The sequence below is a fragment of the Suncus etruscus genome, chromosome 9 (genome assembly GCF_024139225.1).
Source record: "Suncus etruscus isolate mSunEtr1 chromosome 9, mSunEtr1.pri.cur, whole genome shotgun sequence".
Classification (NCBI taxonomy): Eukaryota; Metazoa; Chordata; class Mammalia; order Eulipotyphla; family Soricidae; genus Suncus; species Suncus etruscus.
The window spans coordinates 115,727,828-115,743,436 of record NC_064856.1 but is presented as its reverse complement, the minus strand read 5'-3'; the positions used below and the strand labels follow the sequence as shown (position 1 = coordinate 115,743,436).

The following is a 15,609-nucleotide window of genomic DNA, read 5'->3' as shown; positions in this document are numbered from 1 at the left end:
TTGAGATTAAAAAAAAACTAGGTTCTGGGGCCAGAGAGATAGCACAGTGGTAAGGTGTTTGCCTTAAACGCAGGACAGTGGTTCAAATCCCGGCAATCCCATATGGTCCCGGAGCCTGCCAGGAGTGATTTCTGAGCATAGAGCCAGGAGTAACCTCTGAGCGCTGCTGGGTGTGACCCAAAAACCAAAAAAACAAAAACTAGGTCCCAACCCCCTCAGGGAAGGGGAAAAAGTCAGATGAAAAGGGAATGGGGAGAGTGCCTAGGATTCCCTGAACAGCAATGGGTTTAAGACAAGAAGCTTAAGTTTCCAGTTTTTCAGGTAGAACGCAGGAACTATCTGGCCCCCCTGGACAGAGTCCTGGACTGAGTCTCCGCCTGGACAGAGAAAGGATCCGCTTGCAGAATCAGCGACTCAACCCTCTGCAGATTTCAGCTGCTCAATCCCCCATCCTGTGACAACCAAAAGAGACCAGAAAGCAGACATCCTGGAAACTCCTGTTGACAGATAACTAACTACTGGAGACTGCCTGAGAACAGATGACGTCAAACTCGCAGATAAAAAAAAAAAAAAAAAAAACAAAAACTGATACACTCATAAAAATCAACACTGAACTTATAGACTCTTATACAAGAAATACCACCTTTTACTCTTCTGTGTATATGAATCTAAACGCAGGGGTCTCAAACTCGTGGCCCTCCGTGCAACATTTTGTGGCCCGAGGCTGGCCTTCAAATATCGCGATTTTATTGCGATTATTCGGTAAGTGAATAGTCGTGAATACTGTGATATTGGAGGGCCTAATTACTAACCACGGAGCCCTCCCAGCTGTGAGTGGGTCTCACCATCCAGGTGAGATGAGCATATGGCATTGGGGAGGGGTAACAACGTCTACTATGCATGCTCTCGAGACTCCCATTTACAATCGCTCTCACGTTGCATATTCACTCTCCCTGCCTCTGTGCACACACGTGCCACCTACGCTCCTGGGTGAACACACACTCCTAGAGACACCCACAGGAAAGCTCAGGCTTCCAGGCCCAGAGCTCCTGATGGACCCAACACTCCTCCTGAGAGCTAGAACCAAGGGTTTTTAGACTCAGGTGAAGAGAGTCTGCACCAGTGTGTCCTGGGACATGCTGACCCAGCGGCTGCTTCGAGCAGAACCCAGAAACTAGCAAAGCCTGAGGCCAAGCCCTGCAGTGCAGCACACGCAATGCACTTTCATGTTCGGTCTGCCTCCTCTCCATCAAAGCTTTTGCCCGGAGTTGGAGAGAGCAAGGGACTGATTGGGAACTCGTGAAGTCAAAGCAGAGCATTTATTTGAGGATCATCCGAAACTGACGCAAATATGTGAGGACTGTAGTTGTTTGACTAGAATTTATTTGGGGGGGGAGGGTCCACCTGGCAGCGCCCAGGGGTTCCTCCTGGTTCGACGCTCAGAAATCGCTCCTGGCAGGTTCGGGGGGGCCACATGGGATGTCGGGATTTGAACCACCGTCCTTCTGCATGCAAGGCAAACGCCCTACCTCCAAGCTATCTCTTTGGCCCCATTTGACTAGAATTTAAAAGGAATGTTTGTTGCCATGGTTTGAATGAACAGTCTTACCTACGGGGCTGGAGTGAGCACAGGTGGCAAGGTGTTTGCCTCGCTCAAGATCCAGGGACCAACCCATGTAAGCTGACACCCAGCAATCAACCCCAACCAAGGCATTCCCCATTTTCCTCTTTCCTGTAAATCTCTCTTTTGGTTTGTGAAAGTCTACCTGGATTACTGGACCTTCTCCCTCCTGGCATTGGGAACTGATTTAAATTTAAGGGGGGGGGGCAGTTCTGGCTTTTTGGTTCAGGGAGGTAGGACGAGACAAATGGACACCATGTCCATCCTTTTCTGACTGGCTTGATTATTTCTTAGCTGCTACCCTTACTTCTTCAGACTCGACTAATTGGGATTTAGAAATATGGTGCCTGGGGTGTTCTCACTACTGTGTATTTTTATTTTCCAAACCTGAGTTCGATCACCCACATCTCATATGGTCCCTGGAGCACGACAGGAGTGATTTCTTCTCCCTCCCTCCCTCCCTCCCTCCCTCCCTCCCTCCCTCCCCTCCCTCCCTCCCTCCCCTCCCTCCCTCCCTCCCTCCCTCCCCTCCCTCCCTCCCTTCCTTCCTTCCTTCCTTCCTTCCTTCCTCTCTCTCTCTCTCTTCTTCTTTTATTTTGTTTTTGGGCCATACCCAGTGATGCTCAGGAGTTACTCCTGGCTATGCACTCAGAAGTCGCTCCTACCTTGGAGGACCATATGGGACGCCAAGGGATTGAACCGAGGTCCTTCCTAGGCTAGCAAGCTCAAGGCAGGGGCCTTACTGCTTGCACCACCACTCCGGCCCCTGCCGGAGTGATTTCTGAGCATAGAGCCAGGAGTAACCGCTGAGTGCTGCCAGGTGTGCCCCCCCCCCCAAAAAAAAAAAAAAAAACAAACAGCAACAATGAAAAGAACTAAGTAGGAGACAGGAGAAAAGTCTGCAGGTGTTCAGACTAGTAGGTGATACCTGGAATAGTTAAAATAATCAAACAAAAAAAATTTAGAAGGCTGGAGGGAGAGTACAGCAGGTAGAATACTTGTCTTACATAGGGCCAAATCAGATCTGATCCCAGTGCGAATTACTCCAGTTAGTTGCAAGGCTGCAAGGCTACAATTAGCTGCTGGGTAGAGTGAGGTGTCCACCCAGGGAGAAAGAGGTAGGAACTAAGTGTCCTTTATTCCAGCCTGAAGTCTGAAGTTTGCTGTTGCAGGGAGAGAGGGAGGGAAGGGGGGGAGGGAGAAAGAGATTCATTAACCCGCCAGAGGAGGCCTGCAGATCCAGGTTCAAGAAATGAGGGATAGATACCGAGCGAGCAGCATCTCGCCAGTGCTTTATCTCAGACCCCCTACAGGCCAGCAGGCTCTACTCTGATCTTTTCCTTGGGCCTCCCCCTTCAATTGTCAAAATTTCCTTTATCTACTTAGGAAAGGGACAAGAAGTTTTTGCTTTTTGTAAATGCGTATAGTTTAAGTTTGAAGTCTCCCTAAGCTTACAGTGTCCTGTTTGTGACCTTCAGAGCCACAGGCTAGCATTGGCGAAAAGAGATAAGAACCTGGGTCTACTTAAGGAGGGCAGTATCCGCCCAATTTGCTCATGCTTTCTGTTATCTTTGCTTGCAAAACTTTTAGTAAGGCGGCCACCCCCGCACTACCAGCCTTTAAGGTAAAAAAATGTAACCTTGGAGAGATAGCACAGTGGAGTGGTAAGGCGTTTGCCTTACATGCGGAAGGTCGCTGGTTCAAATCCCGGCATCCCATATGGTCCCCCGAGCCTGCCATTTAAGGTTACATTTAAATTTACAATTTAAGGTTACTTTTTTTTTTTTTTTTTTGGTTTTTGGGTCACACCCAGCAATGCTCAGGGGTTATTTCTGGCTCTACGCTCAGAAATCACCCCTGGCAGGCACGGGGGACCATATGGGACACCGGGATTTGAACCAACCACCTGTGGTCCTGGATCAGCTGCTTGCAAGGCAAACGCCGCTGTGCTATCTCTCCGGGCCGTAACCTTAAATTTAATATTTTTCTGTAGGATAAAAATGTAACTTTTAGTGGGGGTCTGTTAAGTTTTAGCAATTGTCTCTCTTGTAACTTTTAGTGGTGGTCTGTTAGGTTTTAACTATTGTTTCTTTGTTTGCTAAATACTGTATTTGCCAGCGTTTAAGACGACTTTTGAAATGAAAAAAAGTCAACCGAAAATCGGGAGTCGTCTTATATGCCAAGTATATCCCGAAAAACATCTCAATATGCCACTAAAAGAAAATCATCTGGATATTGCCACGAAACGAATTTTTCAACTTGATCCTGCACCAGTCACTGCCAGGCTGCTCGGACCGCCTCTCTGACTCAGCCAATCCAAGCAGGCTTTTGATGCATGCAAATTAGACACTGTTCTGGACCCTAATCTACACTGTCAAAAGCCTGCTCAGATGGGCCAGAGTCAGAGAGGAAGTCTATGACAGTAGAACCTTTGAACCTTTGCTTGTTGCGATTGGCTCACTGTGGTCCATACAGTTGCAGCACAGGAACGTTCTGTCTTTTACAGCGAATATTGGCCTAAACCTATGTTTTAACTGCAAAATTAGGGGGTCGTCTTATACGCCAGCAAATACGGTATCTCTTTCTTTTTAACTGAGTTGTGCTGTATTCCTAAGTAATATGTAACAACGAAACACTACTTCCGTGCCCATATGCTGTCCCTTTGGAAAAGTGCTCTATAAAAACACTACTTAAGTGATGGCTCAGGGTCTTTGCTCTGGAGTTCATCACTGGACACTGACCCTCGTGTCACCCTGCACCAGAAAATAAATCACCCTTTGCAAATTTGCATGGCTTCTGACTCTCTTTGAAACGCTTGAGACGCCTCTCGAGACAGGGGGACTGATCCCCAACCCCAACACTTGAAGGTATGGGGGCATGTCCAAAGGGCGTGTCCAAGTCCAATTACCATTACATCAACACCACCCAATCTCCAGGAGTGATCCCTCACAACAGAACCAGGAATAAGTTCTGAGCACACCGAGTGTGGCTCAAAAGAAAAACAAACAAGCAGAGGTCACGGAACTTGCACATGACTGACCCAGCTTTGATCTCAGGCATCCCTTCTGGTCCCTCAAACACCACAAGAAGTGATCCCTGAGACCAGGGCTTGGAGTAAACCTTGAGCCCTGCCAGGTGTGGTCCAAAATCGAAAACCAAAATGAAACGAAACAAACACTCAAGCAAATGAAATACAGCACAATCGTAAAAGACAACCTCATCCTAAAGAGAGCCAATAGGGCAGGAGCACCATCAATACACCAATAATAGGCAAAGTGTGAGGGTCTGGAGTCAAAGGACAAGACTGCACAATTGAATAGAGCAAAGCAAGACTTAATTCCATCAGGCACTAGTCCCAAACTGGCTAGCCAGGGCCGCCTTCCAGAGAGGAGGTGACCTCTGCCAAGGTCCAAGCCAGTTTCTGTAGGGAGGAAATGAGAAGGGAGGTTATAGCTTATGGTGATTTTTAAGACCTTTGACTGTGGGCCGGAGAGATAGCAAAGCGGTAGGGCATTTGCCTTGCACGCAACCGATCCAGGAAGGACAGTGGATCAAAAACCAGCATCCTATGACAGGCTCAGGGGACCATATGGGATGCCGGGGTTCGAACCACCGACCTTCTGCATGCCAGGCAAATGCCTTACCTCCAAGCCATCTCTCCGACCTCGCCAGGAGTGATTTCTGAGCGCAGAGCCAGGAGTAACCCCTGAGTGCCACTGGGTGTGACCTGTTGTGTATGTAAACATTTCAATGGGATTATTATGTTACTGACCCTACCCTGATAGGTGATTGCACCCTACCCTAGGGTGGGACCTGGCATTCTGCTCCCACCCTAGGGTGGTACCTGATTCTGCTCTCACCATTGGGTGGTACCTGATTCTGGGGCATAAAAGCAAGGGTCTGTGGAAGGCGAGGGGCTTTTTTCCTGGGGCCTATTCTTAGGCCTTTTGGCTTTGACCTCTTGTCGGAATAAGGAGCTGTTTTCTTCGGAAGCCTGACTGCCTGTTGGCTTTCTTCCCGCTGCATTCACCTCAGAACTGCTGGCTGAACAGGGTAACAGATGCGTGGTCCGAGCTGGAGGAGAAAGGCCTCATCCTCCATCCTTCCATCAGTCAACCTCATTAGGGGCTGATTTGCAACAGTGATCCAAAAACCGAAAACCAAAACCAAACCAAACAAAAAAAGGCGTTTGACTTGTCTAGAACCTTCCTACAGCTCCCTCAGTCCTTTCCAGATAGACTACTTGCTGTGGCCAAGTAGCTTGGGGCCATGTTAAGGGAAACTTAGGTTTGAGAAGGAGAAGCCTATGTGGTCTACAACATGTGGTCCTTTACAAATGGTGACCCCTGGGGCCGGAGAGATAGCATGGAGGTAGTGGTTCAAATCCGGGCATCCCATGTGGTCCCCCGAGCCTGCCTGGAGCGATTTCTGAGCATAGAGCCAGGAGTAATCCCTGAGTTCTGCTGGGTGTGACCCCAAAACCAAACAAAAAAAAATGGTGACCCCCCTGTTCAGAACCTAGGGCCCCACAAAAGGGCCTCACATTTCTCCAAGGAATCCAACCCAAGTTGTGTTTTAGGTGAATGAAGACATGATCATCGTCACTCGGCTGAGAAACACACATCCAAATGAGGTGCTCAGCTCTTGGCATCCTTTTGCCTGATCAAGACACACATAAAACCTGTCCATTGTGCAGCACCTCGGGCCATCTCACTGCTCCTGGGATACATCTGGAAGCAGCCAGAAGTTTCTCTACCAATGAGCCACGTTCCCCTCAGAAGTAGGACCCACGAGGTCTTTGTCAACACAAGAACACTACAAGGAGCTACCTGGAATCTGACTGGGAAGCAATTCAAACGTCCACCCAGCTCAACTGGGAAAAAACTGGGACATGGTTGAAGAAGAAACAGAGAAGCAGTACTGCCACAAACACGGCTCTGCTTTCACCTTGGTTCTAGGTGGGAGGAGGTTTTGGGTTCTAGAAACACAAAAGGGAGAGGACAAGAGGCCACAAGGGAGGAGGCACCGTGTTAAGAAAAGTTATTTTTGCTGGCATCAATGCTGTGACTGGAGAGTGACAGGCACAGACCAGTGTTGTAAGGAAGCAGTGACATACAACAAACAAGAACCAACAGCACATTTCCTTTTTGGCGATTCTGACAGGAGGGCACATGGGAACCACTCAGAGGATGTTGAAATACTGTTAGAGGGGCTGGAGAGATAGCATGGAGGTAAAGCGTTTGCCTTGCATGCGGGACAGTTGTTCGAATCCCGGCATCTCATATGGTCCCCTGAGCCTGCCAGGAGCAATTTCTGAGCATAAAGCCAGGAGTAACACCTGAACGCTGCCGGGTGTGACCCCCCCCCCAAAAAAAAAAACAAAAAACAAAAACAAAATACTGTTAGAACCCCCCTGTGACGCTGTACCCAAACTACCTGCAGAAGGATCCCCGTAGAACAACTGCTCTGGGGATTTTCTTTGAGGTTGAATGCTTTAGAGACACCACTCCCAGTAATGGGTAAGGACAGTACAAAGAGGGGTGCTGTCCCCCCACGATCTGTGGTTGCTGAATGGTGGGTTGTATGTTACACAACCCCCAGAGAAGGAGAGGGATTCCCATGCCCCCTGTCCAGGTAGGACAAGAAAGGCAGATCAGGTGGCAACTTCGACACAGGAAATAATCCACACACAGTTGGGAAGGAAGAGCAACCCAGAAACTCACACCGCAAGCTGGTCATTCACAAGGTAGTCTAGTCTCTGCACCACGTGGAACCATGAGCCAAGATGGCAGCCTCTCCTCTGGGCCTGCAAAGCAGCCTTTATTGGGATAAACAAAGCCCACCCCCAAGGGGAGGGGAAAAGCCAGATGAGGAGGCAATGGGGAAACATCTTTTTAACAAAAAAAGCAAAGGAACCACTTGAGAGACTTCTAATTAGAAAGCAATGTGAGGACCAATCCAAAGGCCTCTCCAACAGTGGTCACTCTCAGGCTTGACTCCAGGCTGTTCCTCCTCCCTCACAGAAGGCTCTGGTTAAACTTTCAACCCTGTGTTGATCCTGAGACATTCCTAAGCGCCAATGTTCATGCTTACCATCTCCCTGGTGCCTCACCTACCCTACGTGCTTCTGCTATGGGTCCTGCCACCCTGCACAAATCCTAGTTCCTTTTGTCCTATAGAAGCATTGTTGGAATGGAATGAAGTGTCTCTGGTCATCAGCTGAGTCCCATTATTTCCCAGTCATCAGCTGAGAGAATGGAGTGCCAACATCCTCGGTCCCGAACACAAGTGGAGGATGGAAGTTGGCTCTTGAGGCACAAATCTGAGAAAAGCAGCTCCACTCACTCACTGCTGAGAAGCGGCACACCCGTGTGTCCTGGAACCAGGGCATCCTAGGGGAGTGTCCACACACGCACCACAGGCAAGAAAGAACTTGGGGTTCAGTCCTCCTCCTTTTGCCGCTGACCTTCTGCTTGGCAGCCCCTGCAGCCTGACCCTGCCCTTGTCAGCTTCCTTGTCTTGAGTGTGCTGTGTATGTGATCGGTTGTAGGGGAGTCCCGAGAGGAGGAAGCTAGAGGAGCCAACTGCTGGGGCCCATGTGGGACCCCAAGGAAGAGGCAGAGGCAGCAGAACCCCATCATGTGCAGGAAGCCCAGAGCGGATGCAGGGTGAGGGCAAGGGGAGAGGTAAGTCCCCAGGGACGCTGAGGCAGGGCAGGACCTCTGTGGCTCCTTTTAGCATGTCAGCCTGAACCAAAGACCCTTTGCCTCCTCGGAGGGGAGAAGCCTGGCGGCAGGGACAGTGCCGATGTGAGTGGGAGAAGTGAACACTGTGCCCATGGGGGCTGAGCCCACCTACCAAGACGACCCTGCAGGCTACACCTTCACACAGTACCCAGTGGGAGGATGAGTGATGGCCGAGGGGCTGCCTGGCTGGTGGACAACAGAGCCAGAGGCCTGGAGCCTCCTGTCTCCCACATGCCCCTCTGTGATCCCTGGGACACACGGTGGTCCTGGGGTCTTTGACCGTGGAGGGGTAGAGAAGCTCATGTTTTTGCTCCAAGATGTTAAAACTGAGCAAGAGACCCACAGGACTGAGTTCAGAAACATGCATATTCAGGAGACGGGAAAGGACAGAACAGGAAGACAGAAATGGAGGAACCTGGGCCGGGGCAGTAGCACAGTGGTAGGGCATTTGCCTTGACGGGATTGACCCTCGATTCCTCGCATCCCATAGGGTCCCCCAGCCTGCCAGGAGCGATTTCTGAGTGCAATGCCAGGAGTAACCCCTGAGCGTCACCAGGTGTGGCTCCAAAAAAAACCCAAAAACCTAAGATTCCTGTCCTGCCCACCAGGTAATCCGAGAGCGGTTAGGCTGAACTCCCTGGGACACTAGAACAATAAATAGTGTCTTCAGCTAGGGACAGGCTTCCCATTTCTCCTCTCCTTTGCTTTTGGTCTTCATCACCGGTCGCCAGGACGTTCCCTCAGGCCTGTAGAAGAACCGGAGTGGTAACAGTGCTGCACCCCAGGGCCCATCCTCACCCCTGCGTGAAGGAGGGTTCGGCTGAGACCATCCAACTTCAGCCTGGGGCAGGAAACTGTTCGGGCCAGGCCCCGCCCCAACCCAGTGTAATATGATGCTTTATGCTTGCCCCCCCCCCCTCCCCACCCAGATTCAGCTCATTTACAACCCTAAATTCCCGGAAAATACAACAGAGGGGAAAACGAAACTAAGTTGAAAGTAGAGAAAGGAACAACCGAGAATCTCTCAGAGACAACTTTGGGGACCACCTCTGCGCCACACTGAGCACCTCGGCACCTCTAGGGAAGCATGAGCCAGGCATCACAGCCCTTCCTCGCCGGACCTAGCACCGGGCCCCCGCCCAGCTATGCCCTGCGCAAGGAGGAGTACGAGATCGGAGAGCTGGGGGCTCCCCAAGGCCCAGCGCATGTGACCTCCACCGTGGTCAACATGCAGCCCGAGGTCTCGGTGCCCGACCACATCGTCTGGTCTCTGTTCAACGCGATGTTCTTCAACTTCTGCTGCCTGGGCTTCGTGGCTTTCGCCTACTCCGTGAAGGTGAGGGGCAGGCGCTGGTGTGGGGATGCCCCCCAAAGAGACTGCAAAACAGAGTGGGGGGTCCCGGACCTGTGATGGGAGAGACGGTGTGTGACTGAGGGAGAGAATGAGGGAGGGAGTGAGTGAGTGAGTGAGGGAGGGAGGGAGGGAGTGAAAGTGAGTGGCCGAGAGTGAGTGACTGAGTGAGTTAGTGAGTGACTGAGTGAGTGAATAAATGAGTGACTGAATGCAAGACTCAGTGAGTGAGTGAGTGAAGGAGGGTTGAGTGAACCAAGGAATGTGCGAAGGGGGAAGGCTTGAGTGAGCGACCTTATCAGCGCGAGAGGGAACGACTGAGTAGCTGAGCAGAGAGCTAGGGAATGAGTGAAAGAGCGACAGTCATTTCTGTGCGTCTCCTCAGGCCCACATGTTTGTGTGGACACGTGTGTGGGCCCTGAGGTGGCCTTGTCCTTTGAGCACAGGAGAGGAACGCGACAGGCAGAAGGAGGGGAGGGAGCCTGGTCCTTCCCCAGGGGCAGAGTTCAGGGCAGAGACTGGGCAGAGACTGGCCAGAGGGAGGCAGCAGGCCTCCTGTCCCGCTTGGGCTGCAGGGGTTAGCAGGACCTGCCACAACCCCTCACCCCTCTTCCAGTCTAGGGACAGGAAGATGGTGGGTGACTTGACTGGAGCCCAGAGCTACGCGTCTACCGCCAAGTGCCTGAACATCAGCGCCCTGATTCTGGGCCTCCTCTTCAACATCGGGCTCATCATTGGGTTGGTGTTTCTCTGCCTCTTCTTGTATGAAGTTTCCAGAGCGAACAGGGATAAACTCTTCTTGTAGAAGCTTACCAGTGCCTGAAGCCCACCCCAACGCCCTGCAATGTGGGCTGGAGCCTGCCCCAAACACACACATGCACACACAAGCTTGCATGCACACACAAACACGTGCAACCCCCATCCCAGTCTCTGTTCAACAGCTTCTGCAGACAAAGCCTCAGCACCATGTCAATAAAGATTCCGGCAGTGATACTGTGTGGTGGTCCCTGGATGTGGCTTCCCTGCAACGCTGCCCTGACACGGACCCACCTGCCCGGGCCGGGGTCAGGCCTGGCTGGTTTCTGGGTCCTCCCGGAGCACCTGGACCAGGCTCCTGGTGCAGGTTCCTCCTCTCCGGAGTCTGAGATTGTCTCTGAGTGAGGCTGAAGGCCCTGCCTGGTCTCGGCTGGGTCCACGGGGAGCCTCTGAGGCAGCCAGGCCCCTTGTTCCTGGGTACAACAGCCCTGTCCATCAGTGCCAGACTTAGCCCAGCCCTGGTGTGTGTGTCTTGGGAACAGTCTGTCCAGTGGGCAGATAGGAAGGGACAGAGTGGTCAGTAGGGGGAAGACCCTGAGGCCAAGCTGAGCATCACCTGGCCTGAGTGGGACACCCTGAGAGGAAGGAAGATGCCTCCCCTGCCAGGGAACCACTGACAAGTTGCCCACAAGGAGTGTCTGGCACTAGGACCTCGGGCACTGTGGGGGGACCCTCAATCAGCCAGGTGGACACGGGTGGAGTCTGTGTTGGATTTGTTTTGCAAAGTGAATTCTAGGGGTGCCATGGGGTCGGCACAGCCCAGTTTGACTGTTCACCTCACTCTCACTGTCCGAGTGAGCAGACCTGTTCTTCCTCACAGCTCAGTGAAATTCAGGTCATGTACTCTGAGGAGACACATGGAGAAATGGAAAGGAACTGGGGGGGCACCTCCCACTGCTGGAGAAAAAGCGGGGTCTGTTCGTGCTGGGGATGGTACAGCCAGTCTAGGGCCGTCCTGCCCTGGAGGGTAGCACAGTGGTCTGTGTGCTCAGAGGTCTGGGTCAAGGGCCCTCTTTGCAACTTAAGGTCCTAAAAGGGTGTTGGCCCAGATCCTTGCCTATCCCCAAGATAGGTGCCTTCTCCTGGGCATGACTCGGGGCACCAGATGGACACCATCTGCCTGGTGGATGGGGTAAGTGGGAGCCTCATGCTCCAACCCCAAGGGACTGGGGAGACTCGGGTCTGAAAGCAGCTCTGATACAGGAAATGGTCTACACAGATTGAAGGGAAGAAGACAGATTCGGGAAAATTCCGCCACAAGCCTTCTGCTGCTAGCAAAAGATACCAGCAGGCAGTCACCCAGCTGTGGAAAAAAACTGAAAGCAGCTTCTCCCGGGGACCTCAGGTCTTTATTGGGAAGCAAAGGCCCATAACCCTTTGGTGGAGAACAGGTAGGGTAAGGGACCAGCTGAAAAGGTGCTTCAAGCGATGAGTGATGGAACCCAAGTGATAGCACAGAGGTAGGGCGTTGCCTTGCATGCTGCTGACCCTGGACAGACCTGGGTTCAGTTCCCAGTATCCCATCTGGTCCTCTGAGCCTGCCAGGAGTGACTTCTGAGCGCAGAGCCAGGAGTAACCTCTCAGCACTGCTGGGTGTGGCCCACCCCAACCCCCAAAAAAACCCACAAAGGTGCTTCCATCCAATGAGTGATAAGCACCAGCAAAGAAGAATTATCCTGAATAGAATGAAAACCTGGTTATTCCAACAGCCTGGTGTATGGGTGCTAGATGGGCACTGCCAGGCTCTGGCACTGGGCACTGTCAACCCTGGTGGCCAAGCCCTCAGGAAGCTTTTCCTTCATCCACACCTCCTAATATAGAGGTACCTCCACTTGGCATGCGGACAAGACCCTGAAGACAGTCTGGTGGTGGTGCAGCTTCTACAGTGGGCAGGCAGGATGGGGTGAGGTGGGGTGGGGTTCCAGGTGAGGACCTGGGATTGAGGACCCCAGACTGCACAGTTACCCCCATGCGAAGACAGATTCAACAGTCCCACGGGGCTGGCGAGGTGGCGCTAGAGGTAAGGTGTCTGCCTTGCAAGCGCTAGCCAAGGAAAGACCGCGGTTCAATCCCCCGGTGTCTCATATGGTCTCCCCAAGTCAGGGGCGATTTCTGAGCGCTTAGCCAGGAGTAACCCCTGAGCATCAAACGGTGTGGCCTGAAAAACAAAACAAAACAAAACAAAAAAGCAGTCCTACCCGGAGTGGCTCATCCTGTGTGGCTTGAGAACATTCAGCCTCCAGGCCTGGTGCGTAACCCCATGCAAACAGTCACTGTCCCTGGCCCAACACTGTCCCTACCCGGACTTGCAGGCTAAGGATCCCCATGAAATCCTTAAGGGGGGGGGGGCAGGATTACCACAGCTGTGAGGGCATTTTTCTTGCTCGTGCTGACCTGGGTTCAATCCCCAGCATCCTATAGGGTCCCCCAAGCCTGCCAGGAATGAGTGCAGAGCCAGGAGTAACCCCTGAGTGCCACCAGGTATGGCCCATAAACAAACAAACAATAAAATAAGAACAGAAATGGCAGGCTCACAAAGCCCAGGCCCACAGTCCACGACTCAGCTTCCTGGTCCCCATCATAACAAGGCAGCCCAAACTGGGATCCCAACCAGTCACAGGGCTCTCTCCTGCCTGCTGAGCAGATCGAGCCCAGCCCCGTGAGGTCTCCGTGGTTCCAGGAGTGTCAGCCACTCCTCTGTCCCCAGAAGGAGCTCGGCTCTGTGTGTGATGGGTTCATAAATGCACGTGGGGTGTCCCAGCTCCACTCTCCCCGTTACCCAGGGCCCAGAGACCATCAGGTCTGAGTGCCCGAGGTAGAGTGAGCCCCAAGGACCCCCCCCCATAGACCTGGAAGTGGACTGTCCGGTAGGAGCTGGATCTTCTTGTATCGACCTGGAATGTCGCCCAAGTGGTGGGGGGGGGAGGGAGAGAGAGAGAGAGAGAGAGAGAGAGAGAGAGAGAGAGAGAGAGAGAGAGAGAGAGAGAGAGAGAGAGAGAGAGAGAGAGAGAGAGAGAAGGAGGAGGAGGAGGAGGAGGAGGAGGAGAAAGAGAAGGAGCTCTGTAGCTATGAGGCCAATCTGAAGAGAGACAGAAAGGAGAGAGAAATGTTGAATTATTAATTATAGAGTCCTAATGGTGAGGATGGATGATGGTGAGGCCTTTCTTGGCCCCTATGCCCGGAGGGTCTGTGGGTTCAGGGTCACAGCAAAGAAATGATCCATATGCAGTCAGAAGAAATTTCAGGAGACAGTTTTATTACAAGGCCCCAACTGCCATGTGCATATTCCTTACATGGCCTCTAAGCTAAGCAGCCTCTCTGCATCCATCCGGTGTCTCTGATCTTTGCTGTCTCTGATCTTTGCTGCCTCTGCCTCTCTCCTCCCCAAAGGCAACACTTTTGTTAACCACCACAGACTCTCCCAGCTGTGGGGGGTCTCATCATCCGGGTGATAGAGGCAGGAAATTGGGGGAGGGGTAACGAAAGACAGAGAGGAGAAAGATGGGAGAAAGACAGAGAGAGGAGAGACAAAGACAGAGAGAAAGACAGAGGAGAGAGAGGAGAAAGAGGAGAAAGACAAAGAGGAGAGAGGAGAGAGAAAGACAGACAGGAGAAAGACAGAGGAGAGAGACAGAGGAGAGAGAAAGACAGGAGAGGAGAAAGACAGAAGAGAGAAGAGAAAGGGGAAAAACAGAAAGGAGAGAGGAGAGAAAGAAAGAGGAAAGTGAAGAAAGAAAGAAGAAAGAAATAAAGAAAGAAAGAAAGAAAGAAAGAAAGAAAGAAAGAAAGAAAGAAAGAAAGAAAGAAAGAAAGAAAGAAAGAAAGAAAGAAAGAAAGAAAGAAAGAAAGAAAGAAAGAGGAGAGAAAGGAGAGAGACAGAGGAGAAAGAAAGAGGAGAAAGGAGGAGGCCTGTAGCTATGGGGCCAATCTGCAGAGACCTGAGGGGGGGGGGAGAGAGAGACAGAGAGAGAGAGAGAGAGACAGAGACAGAGAGAGAGAGAGAGACAGAGACACAGTGAGACAGTGACAGAATGCAAGCTCTCTGAGATAAAAAGTTTTTTTTTTGAATCTCTGATATAAAGCAGAAGCTTCATTTCAGGCCCCCAGCAGGCCAGCAGGCCAGCAGGCTCTGCTCTGGTCTTTACCCTGGGCCCCCTACTAACTGCCAGACTCTTCTTTTCCTAACTAGGGCAGTTATCACTTATGGGTCATGTATCCCCGTCCAGGGGAGACTTGTCCCAGTCCCAGTCCAACTGCCTTGGGGGGGAGGGGTCATCACTCCTTAAAGGAACCTTGACTAGTTGCCTTAACTACATCAGCGCCTCTCGCCTTGAAACAGGTCACAACCCACCGGTTCCCACAGAAGCCAGAGGGCCGACTTGGGTGTCCTGCCAAGAAAGTCTTCTTATGGGTTCGTCAGGGGTTCAGCAGGAAGAGAAATCCTCTCCTTGCACAATAATGAGTAAACATCAGTCCTGCCAACTCATGTCCAGCTATCACTCTCCTCCCAGACTCCTCCCCTCAACAGGGTCTAGAGCAAGCATGTCAGCAGCTCCCTGACCGTGCCAGGACCAACCTTGGCAGCTCAGGTAGTGCAGGGCTGTGTGGCCAGGAACAGGGGCCCAGTTTCCTCAGGGCTGCTCAGAGAGAAACTCGGGAGGTCCCCGTGGACCCAGTGAGACCAGGCAGGGCTTTCAGCCTCACTCAGGACACTCTCAGAGTGGAGAGGAGGAACCTGCGCCAGGAGCCTGGTCCGGGAGCTCCGGGAGGTCCCAGAAACCAGCCAGGCCTGACCCTGGCCTGGACAAGTGGGTCCGTGTCAGGGCAGGGTTGCAGGGAAGTCACATCCAGGGACCACCACACAGTGTCACTGCCTGAATCTTTATTGACATGGTGCTGAGGCTTTGTCTGCAGAAGCTGCTGGTCAGAGAGACAATAGGATGATTGTGTGTAGGTGTGTGTGTGTGTGAGCTAGGGCAGGCTCCAGCCCACATTGCAGGGGAGGGTGGTGGGATGTGTGACCAGATAACAGGGAGCTTCTAGAAGCCTCTTCCCTTCTATATACTTTAGCAATA

General features: G+C 52.1%; 1 protein-coding gene across 1 annotated transcript; it reads left to right on the top strand.

Moving 5' to 3' along the window:
* The first annotated feature begins 9,409 nt into the window (after window positions 1-9,409).
* On the top strand, window positions 9,410-10,709 carry LOC126018856 (interferon-induced transmembrane protein 3-like). Its single transcript, XM_049780950.1, has 2 exons — window positions 9,410-9,703; window positions 10,335-10,709. The coding sequence occupies exons 1-2, from the start codon at window positions 9,455-9,457 to the stop codon at window positions 10,521-10,523; spliced, it is 438 nt and encodes a 145-aa protein (XP_049636907.1). The 5' UTR covers window positions 9,410-9,454; the 3' UTR covers window positions 10,524-10,709.
* Window positions 10,710-15,609: the final 4,900 nt, after the last annotated feature.

Coding starts and splice junctions, on each gene's coding strand:
- LOC126018856 (XM_049780950.1), top strand. CDS start 9,455: ATGAGCCAGGCATCACAGCCCTTCCTCGCCGGACCTAGCACCGGGCCC. Junction 9,704..10,334: donor CTTTCGCCTACTCCGTGAAG/GTGAGGGGCAGG, acceptor CCCCTCTTCCAG/TCTAGGGACAGGAAGATGGT.